Here is a 26,506-nt window from a genome sequence, read left to right on the forward strand (position 1 = left end):
AGGCACAAGTGGGGGAGGGGCAGAGAGAGGAGGACCGAGGATCTGATGTGGGCTCTGTGTTCACAGCTGAGAGCCCCACATGGGGCTTGAACTCCTGAACCCTGAGATTGTGACCTGACCTGAAGGCAAACGCTTAACCGCCTGAGCCACCCAGGCACCCCAAGTGTTCTTTAATTGATGATGGGGAAGTAGAAGTCTGGTTAACGATGAGAGAAACCAGATAGTTCGTTTATGTAACTTTTGATCTTTTATTTTGCTGAAGGAGGCCCGGCTCCTGTCTCGAGCTCTTTGAGTGCCTTTGAGCAAGTCCTGTGGCCCCCCCCAGGCCTCCAGTCCCCTCGAACCCGAACTGGCAATTACATGGTTATTATATGACTTCCAAGTTCCCACTGGCCTCAGAGCCCGCGATTCAAATGGGGGTGGCCTAGTGTCTTCGGAAGTCCCTTGAGAGGTTCTACAGGGAAGGAGGCGCTTCCGAGGGCGGAAGCAGGAAAAGTAGACAGACAGACAGACACGGGAGGGGCTGTGGAAGAGATGAGGCCTACTGCCTGCTGGGGGCACCTCGCCAGCCTCCTGCTTTTCAGTCCTCAGGTGCCTGGGGATCGCGACCCGGGTCGTGTCCAACTTTAACTCGGCCCATGACACGGACAGGAACCTGAGCGTGGACAAATACGTGGACTCCTTCGGGCGGACCCTGGAGGACCTGACAGAAGACAGCATGTGGTGGGTCCTCGTCCCCTGGGTCCCCAACCCAGCCCAGCCCAAGGGCTCCCTGACCCTGTCGGCAGGAAGGAGAGGCACCTTCAGGGGTGACCCAGAGGCCAAAGGGGGGACTCAAGATCTGAGTGCCTTGAGCCCTGGTTCCCCATCCAGGGGACTCTGAGCCTTCCCCTAGATTCCTGTGACCTGGGGATGAGGACCGAGATTCCCTCTGCGTCCTGGCCCCTGTGTCACGCCCCTGCCTCTGTCAGCTGCCTGCGTGCCATGTGTGTGTCTCAGGGGGGAGGCAACCTCCCTCCTCAGCTGCGACAAGACTCTTCCCCGAGAGCTTTGAACAACTCATTTTAATTTAATTTTTTAAATAGGAAATACACGCATGTGCGTTCACGCTCAAACTGTACAAAATGGGCCACCCGCCAGGTTCCAGCCTCCCGTCCTCCTCACAGAGCCAACATGGCGACTCGCTTCCCGCGTCTCTTCAGAGGGAGGCTCTACAGACACAGGAACATACACGCTCAGTCTTCTCACTGCCCCGCTTTTTACCCACTTAGTATCGGCAGCAGAGTGTAATACTGTTCATCTTGCTCGTGCATTTCGCAGTTTTAAAATAAAATTGGGCGGCGGTGGAGCGGGGGGGCCCTGGGTGGCTCAGTAGGTCAAGCCTCTGACTCTTGATTTTGGCTCAGGTCATGATCTCACACTTCGGGAGACTGAGCCCCGAGTCAGGTCCCACCCTGATGGCGTGGAACTGTGTCCGCAGTAGGCATGGAGCCTACTTGGGATTCTCGCTCTCCGCCCCTCCCCCACATGCACACTCTCTAAGTCTCTGCCCTCATTCTTTCTCTCTGCCTCCCTTCTCCTCTTTCCTTCTCCTGTTGGCTCCCCTCATCCCCTCTCCCTGCAGGAGAACCACCACCACCACCAACAACAACAACAAGTTTTTCTTCACACAGAATGGACAATTTGGTGCCAGGGCCCCTGTCAATTCACAGGTTATCAGTCTGCCCCCAAATGCCTATCCAGATAGTCTCCCGAAGATCACTACCTCCTTAAGAGGAATGCTGAGGTCAGCTCTAAAGATGCCAAGACAGGCAACCCAGGGTTTCTCCCTCCTGCTTCCTTACTGCATGACCTTGGGCAAATGATGTCACTTTGCTTTGCTGGTCTCATAGTCCCATCTTTGACACGGGAAACTTAAAGTCTGAACTCCTTACCAAGACCTACAGAGCTCTGCGTAATCTGAACCCTACCTGCCCCTCATGCTGGCTGTAGCCTAGAGATACACACCTTCTTGGGGTTTTTTTGTTTTGGGTTTTTTTGGGGGGTGGGGGGTTGGTTGGTTAGTTTTTGGTTTTTTTGTGTGTTTTTTTTTTTTTAGAGAGAGTGTGAGTGGGGGAGAGGGGCAGAGGGAGAGAGAGAATCTTAAGCAGGCTGCACGCTCAGCACAGAGCCCGATGCGGGGCTCGATCCCATGACCCTGGGACCATGACACCAAAATCAAGAGTCAGACGCTGAGCCAGCTGAGCCACCCAGGTACCCCATACTTACATGCTTTCTGTTCCTTGAATACACAACGCCTTTTCTGGTCTCAGAGTCTTTGCACATGCTGTTCCTTCTCCCTGGAACACTGTTCCCTTCACTCTTCGGACGGCTAAGCCTTTCTTATTTAAGCCTCGCCTTAGACGTCATTTTCCTAGAGCAGGCCTCCAGCAGTTACTCTCTACTCAGGTCTCTCTCTTTCTTCACAGTATTTATTGTCACTTGCATTTGTTTTATTTATAGCTGCTTCCTTCTTTTTGGTGCCTCCCCCTCCTTCTCCTTTGTTAGAACGTCTGTGTTGTCTGTGATTGTATTTCTGATACCTTGAACAACAGTTTCATATATATATGTCATATATATATATACACACACACACATATATATACATCTACGTACATACATACATATACTTACAAATGGAATATATATATACATGCATATATACACACATACATACATTTGTACATACAGATCGTATATAGAACCGTTCATCAACATGGTGCACTGAATGTTTCGTAAGATTCAGCCACAGTACTGCGGAGTTTGGGCCCAGGGCCTGGCTCACAGGAGAAACTTGCCATCCTATGGGCCTCTGTCTCACTGAAGGCCACCCTGCCCCATCCTCTCTCTGTGGCAGGAATTTCCATGTCTGGAATGAGAGTTGGTTTGCCCGTCAGGACCTGGGCCCCTCTTACAATGGCTGGCAGGTTCTGGACGCCACCCCCCAGGAGGAGAGCGAAGGTAGGGGCTCAGCCGGGTGGGTCCCAGACCCCCGCTTTGCCTCACCCATTCCGCTCACGCTCATCCCTCCTGCCCAGGCGTGTTCCGGTGCGGCCCAGCCTCGGTCACTGCCATCCGCGAGGGGGACGTGCACCTGGCCCACGACGGCCCCTTTGTGTTTGCGGAGGTCAATGCGGACTACGTCACCTGGCTGTGGCACGAGGATGAGAGCCGGGAGCGGGTATACTCGGACACAAAGAAGATCGGCAGGTGCATCAGCACCAAGGCCGTGGGCAGCGACTCCCGTGTGGACATCACGAGCTTCTACAAGTATCCGGAAGGTAAGGACAATATGGCAGCCTCGAGAGCTTTATTCGGCGCCGTGTCTGTGTGTTGAGCCGAGTGCCTTTAGCTTCTATTAACAGCTTCCTCCGTGTATAAGTAGAAGGCTTCCCACATCTAATAATAAAAGCTACATTTCATTGACCACTCACTCTGCCAGGCACTGTGTTAGGTATATTCCCCCATGATCATAAATACTAATAATGGTGATGATAACAGCAGGTATTATTTATTGAACACGTGGGCTGCACAGCACCAGGCATAGTTTAAAATAATAATAGCAATGATAGCAGCTTCAGTTTACCATCTGCCAAGAATTGTAGTGAATTCTAGAAATTCACAGATTGTTGGTTACTGGTTTCCTGAAGAGCCTCTGCTCGTCGGGGTACAAGAAGACAACAGGCATATTTTCTTAATAGCCAACTCCAGCTATACACACTTCCAGTCACTCTTTCCCGTGGGATAACAGGTCTCTTACCAATGCCATGATCCGATCCAAATATGGCCCGCCAATTCTGCTTATTCAAACAATGTGATTTGAATAACGAGCGGGTCTGTCTCTCTCCGCTCCCCTGAGTGCAAGCCAGTTTCCCCCCGGGGAGGCTGCTCTCCAGGAGGGGGCACTGGGCTCTCTGGACGCCTGCACCCCTCCCTTGTCTACTCCCCAGCATAGCGATCTGCAGCTCTAGTCGCACACTGGAATCACCGAGGGCGCTGTGGTTCGTTGTGTAGATGAAACAGCTCCTTGTGCTCGGCTGGATGGTGCACCTGCTCCCTGTGGAGTCGGCTGGGATCTTGCTGTGTCTGGGGCGTTGGATGGGTCCACTGGACAGCCTGGTCTTGCCTCCCCCCACCGCCGTGGCCTCTCCTGGCCCAATAGGCCAACCCTGGCTCGTTCACGAAGGGGCAGGATTCCCAGAGGGGGAGAATGCAGGCTGCGAGGTCTCTAGAGGCCTCGCTCAGAATTTGCATCGTGCCGCTTCTGCCGTATTCTGTTGGTCAAAGCCGTTCTCAAGGCCGCCCCAGCTCTAGGCGGAGGGGCGCAGACTCCACCTTTTGGTGGTAGGAGTTACAATGAAAGTATTATGGCCATTTTTAGTCTATCGCTGCAGCCCAGACTGCGGGTGCCCTACCCAATGGAATCACAGCGCCCAGAAGGTGTGGCCCAGGCACCAGGACTTTTTAAAGCTCTTGAGATGATCCCGCCGCACAGCTGATGTTGAGAACACAGTGTGAGTCTTCTAGAGTGTTAGGCCGAGGGGGACGAGGAGGAGGGGAGGAGGAGGAGGAGAGAGGAGAGCAGATGTCTTTGACTGTACTGGGCAGGCAAGGATTCCCTGCCCCTGGGTGAGTGTGCCCTGACCCCCGTTCACTCTCTCTGCTTGAGGGCAGGTGGTGGCTCCAGGACAACCTGGGCCATCGGGACCCACTTCCGGGCCCTACCCTCCCCTGCCAGGCACTGCCGATCTCCGGAGACATTTGGCCCCCACTTTCAGCAGATGCCCCCCGACCACACTGGTAGTCACATGGCTCCCTCTGCTGCACGGCGGCTTTTGACCGCAGGTTCTGCAGGGCCTTTACTCAAAGGCGGGTGAGAGAGAGGCCTGGGCACGCCGTCCTCCCCCTGCCAAGGCCCGTCAGTTCTCCGCTGCTTGTTCGGTCAGCAACGCAGGATCTGCACACCTCTCCCGTGGGGACGCAGTGCCGGCTTCCCCTTCCGTTAGTCAACCCCGATCTTTCCCAGCCAGCACCCCCAAACCCTCACACCGATTCTTGTAAACACCCCTGCGTCCTCACGCACACCAATGTTCTGTCGGTCCCTTCCCTAGGAGCGGGGCACTTCCTTCGCTCTTGATGACCTCCGCCCCCGCAGGCCCCTTCCTGCTGTCTCAGGGTGCTGTGGACGGGGCGGGAGGTGGCGAGGCCTCCTCTGAACTGGCGCCTCTCTCCTTAAGCTCTGCGGGTTGATGTCTGGTCCCCTCCGCTGGGAGCATCGGGAGCTTAGGGCACGGAGTCTTGGAAGTCCTTTGTCCTAAACTCTCGCCATGGCCACGGGACAAATCGCCATCATGTAACAGGTGACAGCGGTCACCATCACTGAGCGCCTGCCAGGGCCCGGCCGTCTTCACATGTTATTTAGTTATTGTATTTAACAAGTGCTTGTAAAGGGCTCGCGTGAGCTTATAGGGTAGACGCTGGCACAGTTAAGGAAGTGGATTCAGCCAAGGGGCGTGGCTAGCAAACGGGGAGTCCGGCTCCAGAGCCCACGCTCTTGGGGTACATCTTCTGGCCACTGTCTTATCGCATCTACTACTGATCGACCGCCTATGGTGGGTCAAGTGGCTTCACGTCTAGGCTGGTAATAATAATAATCACACCAAGAGCGTCTGAAACGTGTGACACATGGTGGTAACCAGGGCCCATGCACTATCTTATTTAATGTTCATAAAAATGCCATTTTACAGACGCTCAAACTGAGGCACAGCTTGGTGAAGTCACCTCCCCAAGTGGCCCAAGCCTCAAAAGAGCGGGGACTCTAACGAGATGTCTAATCTCAGGACCTCTGACCCTCTCTCCCCGCCCCCCGGGGCTAGACCGCCCCTCTCTTCCATGAGTGCCCACAATATTCTGTACACCCGCTAAGCTCTTTCCTATGTGCTGGAAAGAGAGTGCCTCCTGACTGCCGGGCATAATTCAGAGGCAGGAAACAGAGAGAAGAGCCCAGAGAACTCGCTACGCGGTGAGCCGAGAGTGTGAGGACAGCACAGGGTGGTCAGCACTGTGTTGGGGAGGCCAGAAGGCTGAAGGAACACAGAGGAGGGAGTCCTGACTCAGCCAGAGGGGAAGTGTCCGGAAAGGCATTCCAGGGGAAGAGAGGCTGAAGGCAACAAAAGCCTTCTGCCTCCTGATTCCAGACTCCCTGTAGGTAGCGCTGTTCATCCAAGTCATGGGCTTGGGCAGCCCATTCTGGAGGTGGGACGCCAGGGACTCGGGCCCGTCTGCTCGCTCTGTCTACTGAAGCAGGACACACACAATAGGGCACAGAGATTCAGAGCTCCTGGATGTAGTGTGCTTTGCTCGTACCCCCGAGCCAGCCCAGATGCTGAGCCACGAGAGAGCAAGCCCTTCAAGCCAAGGAAACCATACGTGCAAATAATACACTGATTGTCCTCACGTATTAGGCGACTTTAGATAAAATGGACAAATTCCTCCAGGCATCGCCAAAACCGCCCCAAGAAGAAATAGAAGTTCTGAATGGGTGTGTAACAAGCAAAGCGACTGAATTAGTAACCCAGAACCTCCTACAAAGAAAAGACCAGGTCCAGATGATGTCACTGGTGAATTCTACCAAACACTGAAAGCATTAATATCAATGCTTCAAACGTTTTTTCGAAAAAAAAATAGAAGAGGAGTGAACACTTCCCAATTCATTCATCCTGATAGCAAAACCAGATGACGACATCACAAGAAAACTAGAGATAATACTCCGTAAGAATGTAGAAGCAAAACTCGTCAACAAAAATGCTAATAAACTGAATCCAGCAACACTATAAAAAGGATTACATGTCACAACCAAGTAGGATTTATCCCAGAAATACAGGGTGGTTTTCACCTTGAAAATTAATTAATAAAATACACCATATCAATAGAAAGAAGAAAAACGGTGAAGGCTACATGATCATCTCAATATAATCAGAAAAGGTATTTGACAAAATCCAGCACCGCTTTGTGATGAAACCACTTGACAAATTAAGAACAGAAGCGAATTTCTGAGCCTGATAAAAAGCCATCTATAAAAAAACCATAGCTCACACCGTATTTGTGGATTCCGTTTCCTGTGGGAAAATAGTAGGGAGGTTCTTTATAACATTAAATTTATGATGTAAAATAGAGTCATCGTATGACCCAGCAATTCCACTTCTGGATAGATACCCAAAAGAAGGGAAAGCAGGAATTCAAAGAGATATTTCACTCACGTTCGTAGCAGTGTTATTCACAGGGGCCAAAAGGTACAAGCAACCCCAATGTCTGTTGACAGCTGAATGCATAAACAAAAGGTGGTACTTACATACAATGCAATACTATTGAGCCTTTAAAAGGAAGGTATTTCTTTTTATTTTTAATTTTTTTTTCAACGTTTATTTATTTTTGGGGGGACAGAGAGAGACAGAGCATGAACGGGGGAGGGGCAGAGAGAGAGGGAGACACAGAATCGGAAACAGGCTCCAGGCTCCGAGCCATCAGCCCAGAGCCTGACGCGGGGCTCGAACTCCCAGACCGCGAGATCGTGACCTGGCTGAAGTCGGACGCTTAACCAACTGCGCCACCCAGGCGCCCCAAGGAAGGTATTTCTGACACGTGCTACAACATGAGTGAACTTCAAAGACAGGACGCTGAGTGAAATGAGCCCGTCCCAAACGTACCGACAAATACTGTGACTCTGCTTCTATAAGGCACCTAGAGTAGTCGAATTCATAAAGACAGAGAATAGAATAGTAGTTGCCAGGGGCTGGGCAGAGGAGGGAATGAGGAGTTTCATTATTTAAGAGATACAGGGTTTCTGTTTTGCAAGACGAAAAGAGTTATGCAGATGGATGGTCGTGATGATTGCACAACGAGAGGAATGTACTTAATGCCACTGAAGTGTCCACTTATTAAGATGGTAGATTTTATGTTATATATAACTCACCACAGTTTTAAAAAATAAAAAGAAGGAAGGAAGAAAGGAAGGGAGGGAGGGAGGGAGGGCGGAAGGGAGCGAGGGAGGAAGGGAGGGAGGGAAGAAGGGAAGGAGGAAGGAAGGAAAGGAGGGAGAGGAAAGAAAAAGAAATAGACGAATTTCCAGATTGGAAAGGAAGAAATAAAACTACCTCTGTTTGCACGTGGCATGATCTTGTATATATAAAATCCTAAGGTACCCGGTAAAAAGCTCTAAGAACCAAAAACTAAGTTCAGCAGGATTGTGGAATACAGTATCAATTTACAAAAATTAATCGTATTTCTGGACACTAACAATGTATAATCTGAAAGTGAAAGGAAGAAAACAGATCCATTTACAATGGTATCAAAAAGACCAAAATACTTAGGAGTAAATTTCACAAAAGAAGAGCAAAGTTGAGACGCTGAAAACTACAAAACACTGTTGAAAGACATCAAAGACCTAAATAAATGGAAAGACCTCTCATTTTTATGGCGTGAACAATGGCAATGACCCAAAACTGATCTACAGACTCCGTGTAATCCCGATCAAAGTTCCAGGTGAGTTTTGTTGGCTTTTTTTTTTTTTTCCAAATCTGACAAGCTGATCCTAAAATTCATTTGCGAATGCAAAGGACCCAAAATAGCCAAAACAATTGAAAAAGAGAAACCAAGTTGGAAGGCTCACACTTCCCAAATTCAAAACTTACTGTAAATATACGATCACTCAGACAGTAAGGTTCTGGCATACAAATGAACATATGGATCAATGGAGCAGAACTGAGAGTCCAGAAATAAACCTTAAAAATTATGCTCAATTGATTTGGACAAGGGTGCCGTGACAATTCAGGGGGGAAAGAGTACGAGCAATCTGCAACAAATGATGCTGGGACCACTGATTATCCACATGCAAATACAAGTAAAGTTGGCCTCCGGCATCACACCATACTTGAAAATGAACTCAAGTGGATCGCAGACCTACATGTAAGAGCTAAGAGTATAAACTTCTCTTTTTTTAATGTTTATTTATTTTTGAGAGAGAGAAACAGAGAGAGAGAAAGACAGAGACAGAGACAGAGGCAGAGGCAGAGACAGAGACAGAGCTTGAGCAGGGAATGGGCAGACAGCGAGGGAGACACAGAATCTGAATCAGGCTCTAGGCTCTGAGCTGTCAGCACAGAGCCCGATGCAGGGCTCGAACTCACGAGCCGTGAGATCATGACCTGAGCCAAAGTCAGACGCTTAACCGACTGAGCCACTCAGGCGTCCCTAAAAGTATAAGCTTTTAAAGGAAAACATGAGTTAATCTTCATGATCTTGGGGTAAACAAAGCCTTTTTAGTTAAGACATCAAGAGCACAAGTGACAACAGAAGCAAATGATAAATGGGACTTCATCAAAATTAAAAACGTGTGCTACAAATTATACTTTTCCAAAAAATGGAAAGATAGCCCAGAGAAGAGGAGAAAATATTTGCAAATCATGTACCCAATAAGGGTACCTATATCTGGAATATATAAAGAACTCTTACAACTCAATAATAAAAGAACAAATAATCCAATTTCTTGAAAATGGGCAAAGGATTTGAATAGATGTTTCTCCAAGGATGATATACAAATGGCCAATAAGCACATGAAAAGATGCTTGACGTCATTAGTCACTAGGAAAATGCAAACCAAAACCACAACGTACCATTTCATACCCGCTAGGACCGCAATTATCAAAAATAGACAATGAGTGTCGGTGAGCTTATGGAAAAGTGAGCCACTCGTACATTGTTGGTGGGGATGTACAATGGTGCAACCACCTTGGAAAACGGTTTGACATTTCCTCAAAATGTTAAATGCAGAATTGCCATTCCCAGCAGATGTGCTTCTAGGTACATACCCAAGAGACATGAAAACAAACATCCACACAAAAAACCTGGACGTGAACATTCATAGCAACATTATTCAAAATAGCTAAAGAGTGGAAACAACCCAAATATCCATCAATGGATAAACAAAATGTGGTATATCCATACAATGGAATATTATTCAGCAATGAAAAGGAACCAAGTACTGATACACGCAACGACACGGACGAACTTGGAAAACATTACGTTATGTTTAAAAAGCCAGCCACAGGGGCACCTGGGTGGCCCAGTCGGCTAAGTGTCTGACTTCGGCTCACGTCCTGACCCCACAGTTTGTGGGTTTGAGCCCCGTGTCGGGCTCTGTGCTGACAGCTCAGAGACCGGAACCTCCTTCAGATTCTGTGTCTCCTTCTCTCTCTGCCCCTCCCCCACTCACACTCTCTCAAAAATAAATAAACATTAAAAAAATTTTTTTTGGAAGCCAGTCCCAAAAGAGCACACATTGTATGGCTCCCTTTATGTGAACTGTCCAGAATAGGTAAATTCGAAATCAGACTAGCAGTTGCCTAGGACTGGGCTCAATGGGGGCAGAGTTGGGAGCCCCCACTAATGGTTATGGAGTTTCTTTTTGAGGTGATGAAATGTCCTAAAATTAGATTGTGGGGATAAGTGGAGGACTCTGTGAACATACTAAAAGCATTGAATTGTGTTCTTTAAATGGGTGAATTTTGAAGTTGACAGAATTATCTCTGAGGAAGGCTGTTCTCGAGTGGCAGAGAAGGCCTCCCTGAGAAAGTGACATTAGAATCTTTGGCAGGGAAATGAAACATTTTATAGTAAAAAATATATTGGGACTATATTACAGGGTAGAGTGCAACATTCACACACATTTCAATATGGAAACATGAGATGTTAAAGAACCTTTGGATCCACATGGGTCCCTTCAAGCGGAGGTCACATAGGATCAAGGCACTTGGAAGAAGTTGCTTGGGAGGAAGCATGGTGGGAGCCCACACACCACAGGTTTCTTTCAAGTGGGGAAGTGGAGCCATCAAAGCCGGATTTGGGGGTGCTCAGGGCGGCAAAAGGACTGGAGTCGGGGTGGAGCCTACATTCCCAGGAAGGGAGGGAACATTCTGGAACACAGCGCTTTGTGCCTTGCCTGTGATCCCCTTGTCTCCACTTTACAGATGGGAACACTGAGGCTAGGAAGGGCTAAGTAATAATAATCGCAATACAAGTCCACAGCATCTGCTGGCAAACTGGCCCCATGGTGAGGCAATCTTGAGTTTATTTTGAGAGAGAGAGGGAGAGAGAACAAGCGGGGGAGGGGCAGGGAGACAGGGAGACAGAGGATCCGAAGTGGGCTCTCTGCTGTCAGCACAGAGCACATCGTGGAGCTCAGACTCATGAACTGCGAGATCATGACCTGAGCTGAAGTCTGCCGCTCAAACTACTGAGCCATCCAGACGCCCCTGGTGAGGCAATGTATATGGGGGTCTGAGGAGAAAAGACGGCAGATTCTAGAGATCCATGAGGGTGCTCTGCAGGACTGGGTGACTGATCCACTGTGGGAGGGGAAGGTCTGGGAAGAGCCAAGGATGCGGCCAGTTTCTGGCTTGTCCACTGGGGGAATGCCACTGGGCAGAAAGAAGATGGCAGGTTCGGTTGGGTTTGGGGCACCTGTGGGACATCATGCAGTGGAGACGGGAGGGCTCCAGTTGGACGTATTGGTCTGGAGGTCAAAAGACAAGTCCGTGCTAGCAACAGGGCAGGTGGGAGATCAGGGGTCCTGACCTTGCCCGTCGCCTTGTAGACAGCACCGAGAGTGCATCAGGCCAGTGGGGATTATAGGTGGGACCGTGGAGAACCCCAAAGTACATCCCCACCGGGGAAGGGGGGTGGGGGCAGCCATTACACACCTATAGACTGTTATATTATATACATATATATATATACACACACACACACACACATACACATATGTGTATATATACACACACATACATATATGTACATATATATATACATACATATGTATATATATCCTTACCTATAAAATATAAAATAATATAATAATGAATAAAAATAAATAATAACAATAAAATAAAAATAATATAAGTAAATAATAAATAAATGAACAAATAAACATATATGTGTGTATATATATATATACACACATATATATATACACATATATATGTATATATACACATATATATGTATATATATACACATATATATATGTGTGTATATACACATATATATATCCTTACCTATAAAATATAAAATAATATAATAATGAATTAAAAATAAATAATAACAATAAAATAAAAATAATACAAGTAAATAATAAATAAATGAACAAATAAACATATATATGTGTGTATATATATATATATATATACACACTATATATACACACATATATATATCCTTACCTATAAAATATAAAATAATATAATAATGAATAAAAATAAATAATAATAATAAAATAAAAATAATATAAGTAAATAATAAATAAATAGATAAATATATGTGTGTATATATATTTATGTGTGTGTATATACACATACATATATATCTCGTTACCTATAAAACAGGGATGATAGCAGTACCGACCTCCTCGGGGAGAATACAGCATCTAGAACTGTAGAACCCGGCACATCATAGCAAGTGTACAAAAGCGTCAGCTATCTGTGTCACGAGTCTTCCGACCCAGTTGTCAGGGAAGCCGCGAACCTGCACTTTTGTGCGAAATTTCCCGATCTGAAGTTGTTGGCGACTGACTTGAAACGTATTCAAATGGTCCCAGAACCGACCACAGGGCACCTGGCTGAGGTGCGCCTCTGGCTCCTGGGCTGTCAGTCTGTAAACGGTGGCTTTGTCTGGAGAGGAAGGGAAATGGGCAGGGACGGCCCCGGGGGCCCCGGGGGCCCCGGGACGGGGGGGGGGGGGGTGAGGATGAGAGGGGTGCCCGCCTCACCTTGCACGATGCCTGCAGGATCCCGGAAGGAGAGGCAGGTGTACCGCAAGGCCGTGAGGAAGCTGTTCAGTGTGGAAGCCTCCGGGAGGAGGAGCCGGGTCCGCAGGGCCGGCGGCCGTGGTCTTTGGCGGGAGGACCTCCTGGAGCCCGCCACCAAGCCCAGCATCACCGGCAAGTTCAAGATGCTGGAGCCGCCCATGCTGGGCCATGACCTGAGACTGGCCCTGTGCTTGGCCAACCTCACTTCCCGGGCCCAGAGGGTCCGAGTCAACCTGAGCGGCGCCACCATTCTCTACACCCGCAGGCCGGTGGCGGAGATCCTGCACGAATCCCATACGGTGCGGCTGGGGTCCGAAGAAGGTAGGAAGGCCGCCGCTCCGCTCGGTGGGAACCCCTTACTGGGGGGACCGGGGCGGGAGTTGGGGGGACGGGGCGGGACTTCCCAGCATCCTGCTCCATTCCCAGGAAAGATGGGCATGCTTCTGGCCATTTGTTCAGTGCCTTGCCTCTTGTCCCCACTTGGCGGGTGAGAAAACTGAGCTCAGAGGGGCTAAGTAATGGGACTAATAATAAAAGCCCCTGACCGTCTGGTGACAAACGTATGAAGAAGAGGGGATCGCAGTTCATGTGAATATTGACACCCTGAGTAAATACCTGCTGGGAGCGTTTCACGACATAGGCCCCGTGTTACCTTTCTAACATCCAACTTATTCTGGAGCCCGTCTGGCTACAAGAGTCCTGTGTGAGAGGCGTGGACCAGTAAGAAATGGCTGCCACGTGGTCGCAGGTGCAAGGGTCTGTCCCGGGAATTCTGCACACATGAGCCAGCATCCCTACAACCCTTCTCTGTCCTCACTCCTCCCTTCCCTCCCCTCCTGCTCTTCCCCCTCCCTCTCCCCCCTCTCCCTCTACCCTCTCCCTTCCCCCACCCCTCTCCCTCTCCTCCCTCACATGACATTCTGAACTCTCAGGATTCAATTAAACAAAGAAACTACTGCTCCCCTGGGCCCGTTTCTGGGGAAGCTTGTGTGTTTTGACAGAGTGAAAACACGTAGAGGAGATGTCACGCACCTTTTCGCATTTTTGCTTTTTGTTTTTCACGAAACCCAAGTCACACAATAACACTGCATAAGGAAATAGTAACAGACGCTTTCTCCTGGGTTGTTTTTTTTTTTTCATATTAAAAGTAGTATATACTAGGGGCGCCCGGGTGGCTCTGTCGGTTGAGCATCTGACCTCAGCTCAGGTCATGATCTCACGGTCCATGAGTTCGAGCCCCGCGTCGGGCTCTGTGCTGACAGCTCAGAGCCTGGAGCCTGCTTCAGATTCTGTGTCTCCCTCTCTCTCTGCCCCTCCCCTGTTCATGCTCTGTCTCTCTCTGTCTCAAAAATAAATAAATATAAAAAAAAAAGTAGTATATATTCATTAAGGATTTCAAGAGCACAGAGAAAGGTCACCCGTGATCCTGCCACCCACCTACAAATTGTTACCATGTTTTCCTTCCATATTTTTAATTCCTCTTGCCTTTTGCGAAACAGCTCTAATTAAACTGTGCATGCTTAATGTTCATTAGTGCTTTCCACATCACATTGTTCTTTCCACATCTTTCCACTCTTTCCACATCACATTGTTCTTTAAATATTTTTATAAGCTCTTCATTCGCATCATTTTAATAGAGGCATAATCTTTAAATAAATAGATAGTTCTGTGTATATGTTGCGGGATTCAAGTCACTAATTTGTTGCGGAGCCTTAGAATTTGCATTTTTTTTATTTTTAATGTTTATTTATTTTTGAGAGAGACAGACAGAGCGTGAGCGGGGGAGGGACAGAGAGAGAGGGAGACACAGAATCCGAAGCAGCTCCGGGCTCCGAGCGGTCAGCACAGAGCCCGACACAGGGCTCCAACTCACAAACCGTGAGATCATGACCTGAGCCGAAGCCAGACGCTTAACCGACTGAGCCACCCAGGCACCCCGAATTTGCATTTCTAACAAGTTCCCAGATGATGCCAGTGCCCCTGGGCCCAGGACCACACTTTGAGAACCACCCATCTCCCACCACACAAGGAGTGAATGATGTAAAATATATCAAGCATTTGGCATAGTTCTTACAACCTAAGGAACGTGTGATTTTTTGCAGGGACTGACAGTGTTATTGATATTATTAGAAGTTGGGGATAATAATACTTGCTCATGGAATTGTTGTACGGACGGAATGAATTAGCTGATGAATGTGCTGGATCCCCAGGGCCCAGCAGCGAAGTTAGTAAAAGTCAGCTTTTCCCATTATTAATTATTAATTAGTTATTAATAATTAATAATTACGTGATTGTAGTAAGGAGTCTTAGTAATGGCCTACTGGACTAAGGAAACCCATAAAACAATGTAGAATTTTGATAAATGGATCAGCATCTGGGCATTCAGGAAGCATCTACTGTATGCACATGTGCTCTGGGGGAGCATGGAGTAAACCAAGTTCAAATCCTTTAAGGACCCAAATCCACACGTTGAAAACTCAGATGACTTCAGGGACAAGAAGGAAACAGGATTACAGGAAGAGCAGTGGGGGGTGGTAGGACCCAGAGCAAGTTGGAAAGAACACATCGTACCTAAAAGAAAAAACATACGGTGGTCCAAAAAAATCCAAATAATGCTGGCAATCAGCTGTGGCCTTGCTCGAAAGAAGGAAATGCATAGGCAGGGTGTCTGTGGCTGGTGAGGGTCCCAGGACCATGGGAGCTCAGAAGGCAGAGGGCACGAGATCACTTGAGTGGGGTGTCCGTGAAGGCTTTCCACCCCTGGTGGGGCTGACTAGGATGGGCCTTCATGGCAAGGGAGGATTTGGAGAAGCTTCAAAGAAGTTGGCCTCCTCACTGGATTGGAAGCTTGAGGCAGACCCTTGATCTCTCTCTTCTCTGCACCTGGCACATAGTAGGTGCTCAATAAACAGGGAGTGGATTCCTAATCGGAGGAATACATAATGGACTGGGGGATTTCCATCTGGAATGATGAGGGGAAGTTTAAACACACCTCCGGGAGTTCATGGAGAAATTGTGCGGTGTGAAGGTAGCCCACTGGCCTGAATTTGAATCCCACCTCATCTTGGCTCCTTGACTTACTTGCTGTCTGCTATTGGACAAGAAATTAACCTCTCTGAGCCTCAGGTGTCTTCATCTGTGAACTGGTACTAATAATGCCCATCCCAGCTTGGGGACAAGGACCAAAGAGAGTATAACTAGGAATTGAGACTTCCGCCTCATTCTGGAAGAAAACATTGGACCCCTAACTCCCACCTCTGCTTTCCCTTCCAGAGAAAAAGATCCCAATCACAATAGCTTACTCTCAGTATAAGGAAGACCTGACAGAGGACAAGAAGATCCTGTTGGCTGCGATGTGTTTTGTCACCAAAGGAGAGAAGCTCCTGGTGGAGAAGGACATCACTCTGGAGGATGTCATCACCATCAAGGTGAATCCAGTCTGCACCCCCCATTCCTGGAAGTCCCCGTTCACAGCTGAGGGAGGGCATCGGAGGCTGGGGGGTTGTGCCATGAGCTCTGGCAGTGGAGAGGTGGCATGGATGCAGGGGGATAGATATAATGATGGAGCTCACTGAGGGGGTGGGAGGATGCCATGATTAATGCCCATGCCACGACCCAACCAGCGTCCCAGCCGGGCCCCATAGGTTTCCTGGGGGAGTGTGGAGGAGGAGAAAGATGACTTATGGGTGTTACCCCTCCAGGTGCTGGGCCCAGCCATGGTAGGGGTGGCGGTTGTGGTGAAAGTGACGGTGGTCAACCCCCTCCTGGAGACAGTGGAGGATTGTATGCTGATGGTGGAGGGCAGTGGCCTTCTCCAGGGACAGCTCAGCATTGAGTAAGTATCAGCCTGGGAGTGGAAGGTCCACCTTCCTTATAGGATGGTGAAGCTACCAACAGAGAGGGGTGTGAGAGATACCCTGGACTCCCAGGAACCAGCTCACAGACTACATCAGCCTTCATTTATGTATCCTTTCCTTCCTTCCCTCCTTCCTTCCTTCCTTCCTTCCTTCCTTCCTTCCTTCCTTCCTTCCTTCCATCATTAGCTTAGTTGTGGAACCCATCCACTCACTCATTCCCTCATTCATTCACTTCATCTATCTGCTCAACTCAGTCTTGGTTTCTTCCCCCACTCATCCACGCATGTTCTGTTCATTCATGCACTTGTTGACTTACTCTCAACCATCCACTCCTTCGTTCTTGCATCCACACGCTCACTCGTTCACATGGTCCTTAATCATAATGACCTCTTCTCTGAGCCATGTGTCAACTCTGGGAACACCAAGACGAACAGATGGGGTTCTGCCTGGAGAAGTGTTCTCCTAGACAGGTGGTCCTTCAAATGAAGATACGCGTGATTTGTGCAGAGGAATGGATCTCCAGGGTCCAGAGAATCAGGAGTAGCCCTTAATTGGGGATGAGGTGGAACCAGGGAAGAGCTGCAGCGGAGCTGATATTTGAGCTGGGCCTTGAATGCTGACTTGAGAAGTTTGCAGGTACCAAGAAGCATGGAGGGTTTCCCAGTCCGAGGTCTCAATGGCTGGTATTGTCGGGGAGGGTCTCCTGGAAGAAGAGACACTTGATCTGGCCCTTAGTTGTGATCGGAATAGAAAGGGCAACCTAGGTGGGAGGAACAGTGCAGACAAAAGCCCAGAGAGAGGAAGTGTAAGGTAAGTTCAGGGCACAGCGAGGAGACAAGCCTGATTGGGTGGAAAGGGGTGAGAAGTGGTGGAAGGGAAAATTATGCTGGAAGCCTACTGGTGAGGCTTAAATGTCAAGTCTCAAGGTATGTCCTTGATCCCAAGGGCTCTGGAGAGGGCAGGCCAGGTTCAGAAGGAGAGGGGGCTGATGGTCTGCCTTTCTCCCATTCCCTTTCCCCAGTGTGCCCAGCCTGGAGCCTCAGGAGAGGGCCTCGGTCCAGTTCAACATCACCCCCTCCAAGAGCGGCCCAAGGCAGCTGCAGGTGGACCTCGTCAGCCCCTACTTCCCAGACATCAAAGGCTTTGTGATCATCCACGTGGCCACAGCCAAGTGACTGGCCACCACCGGGGGCTGAGAGGGGAGGAGATGGCCCCTGGTCCCTCCCTGTCCACCTCTCTGCCTCTCTTGTGTGGGAGCCAGGAGGCCTGGGTTCCAGTCCTGCTTCGGTTCCTGCCCCACTTTGCGAACATGGGCAAGTCCCTTCTTCTCTTGGGCCTGTTTCCCCATCTGTGAAACAAGGTGTTAGATTCAGCAATCCTTAAACTTTTGGACAACGATGAGTGATGTTGGGAACCTCTTCCCCCGTCATCCATCACTGTCACTGCCGGGAGGTTGATCAAGCATCACTGTGACCATGGCCCACCCAGCTCTGCCACCCCTGCCCTGCGAGCCCACCATCACCCTGGCCAACCCCTGGGTTCTCCTTGCTTCCATCTCAGGTCCTCAACCCTCTGACCAGATCCAGATCCAAGAATGTCCTCCCAGCGTTGAAGAGGAACCCGAAAGTGTTAGAGCTGACACCCACACATCCCTCCACACTCCCATTTTATGTAGAGGGAAGAGCCTTGTCCACAGCCATAGGGGAGCTACAGACAGAATTGGGGTCCGTGTGGATGCCATTTACACCACCAAAGTGTTACCCCCAAAGTCATGTTCTGGAGATCATTAGATTTGAAGCAATGGGAGATGTTCCCTCAGTGAAGACCCACGACCAGCACCTGCGGACAGCAGGAGAGAGGCCATCAAGCCCGGATTGCATTTGAGGATGAAACCCCAAATCTGATCCCATCACGGTCATCAGGGGCCTCCTACCAGCAGCCCAGGGGTTATTTACTTTCTGAAAATGGAAACACTGTTAACTTTGCAAAACACCCCCAGCCGCTTACTACACACCACCGTGTTCTTGGCATCAAAACAGGACAGAGATTTCTGGAACGAGGACTGGAGTAGAGACCACCAGGACCTGAGGACAACTGCGCAGGTCAGAGAAATCAGCTCGAAATGTCCCAGACAGTCAAAAGAATTACGATTAGTCACGGAATTTAAGTCATCTGAACAACACCAAAACAGGCAGTGAGACACCTCCTGAATACGGACTTCCGTGGAAACAATTTATGTAGTGAGTCTTTGCTAAAAGGGCGTCAGGCAAACACACAGAAGGTGAGGGGTGGGTGATCCTTGTGACCAAGGCTTCAGTGAAGGCATTTCTCTGACGAGTCTACACAGCAGGACAGCTTAGAGAACCCAGATGCGTGGAGGACCCCCTTTCCAAGCCTAGGTTTTGGGGGTGCTCATCCTGTCCATATAAGAGGGGCAGCTGGAGGTTCAGAAGAGGCAGCCATTTCCTCAGGATTGAGGAGCAGGAAGGGGTACTGGGGGCTCAGTACAACACAGCGGATCTCCCACTCTTAGTAAAAGGGACGCTCCTTTCGGCAGGGAGACCAAGATAGTCTCCCCGCCCCCAGTGGCCCCAGACACCCCATCTTTGAAGCAAGTGCCGACTGCCCATCTTCCTCAGGCTTGGCTGAACCAAGTTTCACATCCCAGGAGGCTGACCCTCCGAGTTGGAGTGTAGGGTGCAGGACATTTAGTAAGGAATGACCTGGGGGTCAACACAGTGGAAGGGAGGGGGACGAAGCAGGATAGGCAGAGAGAGGAAGAGAGTGCTGATGCCGGCCCAGTGCCAGCTGGGGACCACCCCACGGGCAGCTGTGGCGCTAACATGGCCTTTGAGAGTTGTCCTAAGTTGGGCCAAGATGGCTGGGCCTTCCTATACCTGCATCCGTCACCGATTGGCCCCCGAAGAGGTGTGACTTTGGGCAAGATAGCTCCCGACAGTGGAGGCCATCCCTGAGGGGGTTGACAGTGACGGTCATCTGCAGGCAGCACCCCCAGCAGTTGGTGCAACAAGCCGTCCACCGAAGGAAGGTCTGGACAATGTGTCGCCACGTCCGCCTGCATTCTGTCCAACCCAGGGACAGAGCAGTGACAGTACAAGGTCCCTCTGCCCAGGGCGATGACTTTCCGGCCGGCGGACACAGGTATTCAATCACAGCACCTTAAAGGGTACGAAAAGTAAAAGGAGACCTAAGAGGAAACAAGCAAATCTGTAAATAAGCGAATTACATGTCCCCGAGGCGTGGGGGCTAGGATGACACCTGTCCCCATGGCGGCATCAGAGAAAGACTCCCCGAGGAAGTGATATCCAAGCTCACATTTTAATAGTAACAAAACTAATGATTAAAAATCGAATCCGTGTTCTTACTACAGGCCAGGAACTGTTTCGGGGGCTTGATGCATATGAATTTATTTAAACTTCATAACAACTCAGTGAAGGAGACACTATTATTCTATCTTCAACCTGCCTCACGGCGCAGCCAGGGCTGGGCACCTTCACTCACGCGGGCACGGGCTCTCTCCTGAGATCAGGATGGAGGGAATAAATGTTCAGACGGTCTCACAGGGGTGGAGGGGTCCTCGGGGTCCTGGGCTGTGTCCCAGCCAGGTAATTTCTGCTCTGACATAGTGGCCGCATGTTCCAGTTATCAACTGCTGTGTAACAAACCAGCCCGTAACTTAAGGCTTAAAATCATGACGACCGTTGTTTTGCTGATGAAACTGCAGTCTGGTCAGGGCTGCGTAGGGATAGCTCATCTCTGCTTGACTTAGGGGAGCAGAGACAGCTCAAAGGCTGGGCCGGGGATGTCTGAAGGCTTATCCACTCACGTTTCTGGCCGTGGATGCTGGCTGTTGGCCAAGCACCACGCTGGGCTGTCAGCCAGGACGCCCACCTACAGCTTCTCCACGTGGCCCGGGTTTCCTCACAACACAGTAGAAGGGCAAGCAACTCAAGAGAGTCAGACGGAAGCCATATTGCCCTTATGCCTTGGGGTTAGAGGTCATCCAGTGCCACTTCTGCCACATCCTGTTCGTCAAGGCACTTACAGAGTTCCTCCAAGTTTCAAGAGAAAAAAGACCCAGCTCATGATTTAAAAAAAAAAAAAAAAAAAAAAGGTGCAAAGATTCTGGAAGAGCTTGGCGGACTGAAAATATCGCCATAGATATTTCTGGAAAGACACAATCTGCCGTGCTGTCTCGGGCTGCCTACTTCTTGACCCTCTGAAGACTCGTCGAATCCCGTATTTCCCGATGTCTGCTCCGTGTCTTACTATCTTCTCCAGGTTGCCCTTAATTTCTACCCCATCCCCTTCGCTTAAGCCGACAAGGATCAGTTTCTTCCACTTGCAGCCAAGAAGTCTGATTCATGGAGACGCTGAGGCAAAAACGACCTTGTCCTGGGACACCCCGGGAACAAAGTGAGGGCCAATGTGCCCAAAGTGTCTTGTAGCTCACTACCTTCTTGATATGGGTCAGCAGCCTTAACCTTCAGTCTCGAGATGGTAACCGACAAGGGAAATTCAGAGGCCAGTACCTTGACCCTGACCCCTCCAATAGCTTCCTCTTCACGTTATCTTTGCCTCTGCCACAGGCCTAAGAGACTGTCCCCGGAAAAGATCCCTGGTCTCCTCTTCACTGGCGAGGCTTGGTGGGTTACGAGACTATTTCCCAAACCGAAGCAGGCAAGGTGGAAAAGTGGTTGTGGTAATGGGGGTGCTTGTGTGAGCCGGGGTTCTCGCGAGAAACAGAACCAACGGGATGTATATATCAGACCCGTCTGCCTCCAGAATCACGGGAACCAATATTTTAATCAGCTGTACTCCTGTGGACTCTCATCGAACAATCCAAACCAAATTTATTTTTAATTTACATTTACAGTCCATAAACATGAAATATTTAGATGTCAATCTAACAAAACGTATGGATTTCCGTGCGGAAAACTAAAAAATACTGATGAGGGAAACGAAGGCAGATTTAAATAAATGGAGAGACATCTCTTTTTCATGAATGGGAAGATTTAGCAGAGTTAAGTCGGTTATCCCCAAATTGATATACAGTTTTAATGCAACTCGCATCAAAATCTCAGCAAGAAAACTTGATAAATTGGACTTCATCACAATTCAAAATGTGTGCGTCCGGGAGAGATCCTGTGGAAAGAATGAAAGACAAGCTACATACTGGGGGAAAAAAACGTTTGCAAACCACGTATCTGACAGAGAACTAGAATCCAGGATACATAAAGAACTCTCAAAATCCAACAGTAAAAAGCAATCTAAGAAAATGGGCAAAAGACATAACCTTTTCGATGAAGAGGATATACAGATGGCAAAAAAAAAAAAAAAACCAAAAAACCATGAAAGGATATTCAATATTATTAGCCACTAGGGAAATTTAAATTAAAACCACAATGAGATGTCACTATATATCAACACAATTGCTGACGTTTTAAAAAGGTGACCATGCCAAATGCTGGTAAGGAGACTCTTGACCACTCTTACCTTGCTGGAATAAATGTAAAATGTTGCAGCCACTGTGGAAAATAATTTGGTGGTTTTGGAAGGAAGGAAGGAAGGAAGGAAGGAAGGAAGGAAGGAAGGGAGGGACGGAGGGAGGATGGAAGGAAGGAAGGAAGGAAGGAAGGAAGGAAGGAAGGAAGGAAGGAAGGAAGAAGGGGAAGAGGGAGGAATGGAGGGAGGGAGGGAGGGAGGAAGGAAGGAAGGGAGGGAGGGAGGAAGAAAAGAAGGGGTAGGGAGAAAGACGGGGAGGGAGGAATATGCCACTAAGATACAAGCAAGCAATTGCACTCCTGGGCATTTATTCCAGGAAGTGAAACTTGTGTGTATATAAACATCTGTGCATGGATGTTTAGCAGTTTTATTTGTAGCAGCCCCAAGCTGGAAACAACCTAGATGTCCTTTCATTGCTAAGTAATTCAACAATTGGGGCGCCTCCATGGCTCAGTCGGTTAAGCATCCGACTCTTGACTTTGGCTCAGGTCACGATCTCACGGTTTGGGAGTTCAAGCCCCACATGGGGCTCTGCACTGACAGTGCAGAGTCTGCTTGGGATTCTCTCACTCTCTCTCTCTCCCTCTCTCTCTCTCTCTCTGCCCCTCCCCTGATTGCTCTCTCTCTCTCTCAAAATAAATCAATAAATAAACTTTGAAAACAAAAACAAAAAACAGTGGTCCATCTATAGCATGGAATACTACTCAGAGATAAAAAGGGATGAACGATGGATACCTACACAATCTGGAGGAATCCCCATAGAACTATGCCGAATTAAAAAAAAAAAAAACGCCAATTCTAATAGGTGACACAGTATAGGATTCCATTTCTAGAACTTTCTTGAATTGACAAAATTCTAGAAAGGGAGCACAGATTAGTGGTTGCCTGAAGTTAAGGAGGACTGAAGGCGAGAGAGAGTCAATGCGGCTATAACAGGGCAACACAAGCATCTCCGTGATGATTCGAATGTGGACTCTGAACTCTGTCACCGCCAGTATCCTAGTTGGGATGCCGTCCTACAAATTTTGCAAGATGTTACCATTGGGGCAAACTGGCTAAAGAGTACCTGGGATCTTTCTGTGTTGTTTCTTACGACTGCACGTGAATTATTATTATCTCAAAATAAAAAGTTTAAAAAAAATTAATGGATAGAGGTTTGCTTTATTGTGTAGCATATCATCCACTCTCAAGAATGTTACCGTGTGCTTGAGAAGGAGGTGTATTCCGGGGGGCGCCTGGGGGGCTCAGTCGGTTAAAGTGTCCGACTCTCGGTTTCAGCTCAGGTCATGATCTCACGGTTCGTGGGTGCGAGCCCCACATCGGGCTCTGTGCTGGCAGCGAGGAGCCTCCTTCGGATTCTCTCTCTCTCCCTCTCTCTCTGCCCCTTCAGCTCTCTCTCTGTCTCAAAATACATAAACTTAACCAAAAAACAACTGTGTATTCTGTTGTTGTTGGACAGGGTGTCCTATAGATGTTAGGCCAGTGAATTGATAAGAGCAGCTTTGAAGTCTTTGCTCAGAGATTGTATTGACTATTGTTGTTTTTTACCCCTGGGCGGGGGTGGGGGGAGAAGGGAGGTCACATTTTCCTAGCTTGTGTGTGCGTGTGTGCGTGCATTGCAGGTCTTATAATTTTTACGGGAGACCAGACATTTTACATCAGATAATGCTCTCACATTGAATTCTGATCCCTCCCGGGAGAGGCAATTGTTACCGCTGTTTATTTGCTTCTTTGTGTCCTTGATGTGTTTGCCTGGATTCATCCTATGAAGTCTATTTCCCTTGCATTGTGTGGTGACTGATTTCTCCACTTAGAGTTTGGGGGTGTTGTGTTTTTGATCCTTGTTTTTAAGTCTGACTTCTTAGAGGTCATCCCTGGGTCAGCAGATTAGTCAAGAGCTTGCGCTGAAACACCTTGAGCGGCCGGGCTCCTAGTCTTTGCTAATGAATCTGTGGGTGGTTTCAGGAATGCAAAATTCGGGCAGTTTACAAGTGGGCCCCATCTTTTAAGTTCTGTGTTTACAACACCTCAGGGTCAACCAGCAGGGAACAGCTGGCCGGTGTGCCCTCTGATCTCCCTTTAGGTGCTCACAGCCTTGGGTATGACCTCAGCCTTCCAGCCCACAAGTGATTTAAGTAGGATCTTAATCAAGACCCACTCTGGCTGCCTCCTTCCCAGATATCCATTGTTAATTTTTTTATGTTTATTTATTTTTGAGAGAGAGAGAACATGAGCAGGGGAGGGGTTAGAGAGAGAGGAGACACAGAATCCAAAGCAGGCTCCAGGCTCTGAGCTGTCAGCAACAGAGCCCAACTTGGGCTCATACCCATGAACCATGAGCTCATGGCCTGAGCCGATGTCGGTCACCTAACCGACTAAGCCACGCAGGTGCCCCTCGTTGTTAAACTTCTGGCTGGTCTACCAGTCTGCTGCTTGCCCCAACCAGTATGGACGTCACATCTTACGACTGTGACGTTGGCCTTGCCTGATAGTTTGCCACTGATCTTGCTGTTGGGTTTGAGATCAACCCTGAGCATGTAGTTTTCTGCCCTTTTCTACAAAAAAGTCTGGCCCTTTCACCCACAGAGCTGCAATCCTCATGACCTGCCTCGCCCCGATAGGACCACAGAGCTGGGGGTAGGGAGACCAGCTGCTCTGAGCTGAAATGCCGTGGATTCCCGTTGGTCTTGGCAGTCGTTTGCTAGATTTTCTTAAATAAATGCTTCTCAATTTGTGTCTATTTTAACGCATCCAAAACCGAAACCCTGATTCCCGTCGCCTCCCACGGCAGATGGGAACTCCCTCCTTACAGCCTTTCAGGTCAAAAACCCTTTGGAGTTATTCTTTACCCGTTTTTCCCTCTCGTCTCACGACATCCAAGGCAAATCCTGTGGGCTCCACCTTCGAAAGGTCCAGAATTCATATGCCTTTTGACTCCACCACCAAAAGCCTACTCAGATCCCAGCCGTGGCCATTTTTTGCTTAGACTATTACCGTCGCCTTCCCGCTGGTTCCCCTGCCTCTGCTCCTGCTTGCCTTCTCTCCTTCCTCCCCGAGGCCATCAGGGGAGCCTCCCAAATCTAAGTCACATCTTGTCATCCCTTTGTTCGCACCCCCTCCATGGGCGCCCCATCTCACACAGAGTGAAAGCAAGGGTCTTCTGGCGCCCCCTTGGCTGCTCTCTGGCTTCTATCATTCTCATACTTACGACTCCTCCAGAGCCAGAGTGAGTGGATCAGTCAGGAGCTACCATGCTGAATCTGTATGGGGAAAGTATAATATAAAGAATTAATGACTCTAACGAGGGGTGGAGTAATCGGAGATTGGCTAATAAGAAATAAAGAGCCCTCCAGGGGCACCTGGGTGGCTCAGTCGGTTAAGCGTCCGACTTCGGCTCAGGTCACGATCTCGCGGTCCGTGAGTTCGAGCCCTGCGTGGGGCTCTGGGCTGATGGCTCAGAGCCTGGAGCCTGTTTCCGATTCTGTGTCTCCCTCTCTCTCTGCCCCTCCCCCGTTCATGCTCTGTCTCTCTCTGTCTCAAAAATAAACTTAAAAAAAAGAAAAAAAAAAAGAAAGAAAGAACCCTCCAAAGAATTTAGGAATTTCATATTTAACAAGAGGCTGCTAGCCCTAGGCTGGAGAGAGCCCCAGGAAGAGCCCACTACCCCCCCCAACCCCCCGCCCCCACCAACAAGGTCGAGATCACGTCTACTGGGGAGAATATGCTATGGCTGAACATTGGCAGAGAAGTCCCTGTGGTGCTTCACTAGTGGAAGTTGCTGGAAATCTGCCCTCTCCGGGTGCAAGGGAGAGCCATTCATGGTGAGGTATCTCCCTCGAAATGCTCTTACAAAACCGCCCAAGACAGGTGCCTGGGGAGGCTGCTGGTCACGGGGTGCTTGCTGATGGCCGGTGCATTGCAGGCGCCAGTGCTAACAAAGCCATCTTCCCTGCGGAAGCCTGGTGCTGCCGAGACCACCGGGGCTGTGGGAGCCGGGCCCTGGGGAAGCAATGGAAACTGCAGAAGCCCGCCGAGAGCACGCCGGAAGCGAGAAAGCAAGCCCTCTCCATCCTGCAGTGTCTCTCCGGCGCCCTCTACTGACAAAGGTGGGTTTGGAGCCGAGATGGAATAAATTTGTAACTGGGGCTGTGCCCTTCTTGATGTTTTCTGAAAAATACAGAGCGCTCCGACCTCAGTGCCTTGGCAGTCGCTGTACCACCCACCT

At 49.1% G+C, this 26,506-nt stretch overlaps 1 protein-coding gene and 1 long non-coding RNA gene across 2 annotated transcripts in view; one reads left to right on the forward strand and one right to left on the reverse strand.

Moving 5' to 3' along the window:
- TGM6 (transglutaminase 6) overlaps positions 1-19,240 on the forward strand; it is a 38,567-nt gene extending 19,327 nt beyond the window's left edge. Inside the window, exons 7-13 of the mRNA XM_019826737.2 lie at positions 585-723; positions 2,897-3,000; positions 3,078-3,320; positions 12,878-13,219; positions 16,172-16,326; positions 16,600-16,733; positions 17,777-19,240. Coding sequence (XP_019682296.2) covers positions 585-723; positions 2,897-3,000; positions 3,078-3,320; positions 12,878-13,219; positions 16,172-16,326; positions 16,600-16,733; positions 17,777-17,930 — 1,271 coding nt within the window. The 3' untranslated portion in view covers positions 17,931-19,240. The remainder of the gene's footprint in view (positions 1-584; positions 724-2,896; positions 3,001-3,077; positions 3,321-12,877; positions 13,220-16,171; positions 16,327-16,599; positions 16,734-17,776) is intronic.
- An 835-nt stretch (positions 19,241-20,075) lies between these two features.
- Positions 20,076-25,752, reverse strand: LOC123384345. Its single transcript, XR_006595308.1, has 2 exons — positions 25,490-25,752; positions 20,076-21,921 (listed from the first exon to the last, which is right to left on the reverse strand). It is a non-coding gene; the product is annotated as an uncharacterized LOC123384345 (long non-coding RNA).
- Between the last annotated feature and the right edge of the window lie 754 nt (positions 25,753-26,506).

The sequence above is a fragment of the Felis catus genome, chromosome A3, assembly GCF_018350175.1.
Source record: "Felis catus isolate Fca126 chromosome A3, F.catus_Fca126_mat1.0, whole genome shotgun sequence".
NCBI classification, from domain to species: Eukaryota; Metazoa; Chordata; class Mammalia; order Carnivora; family Felidae; genus Felis; species Felis catus.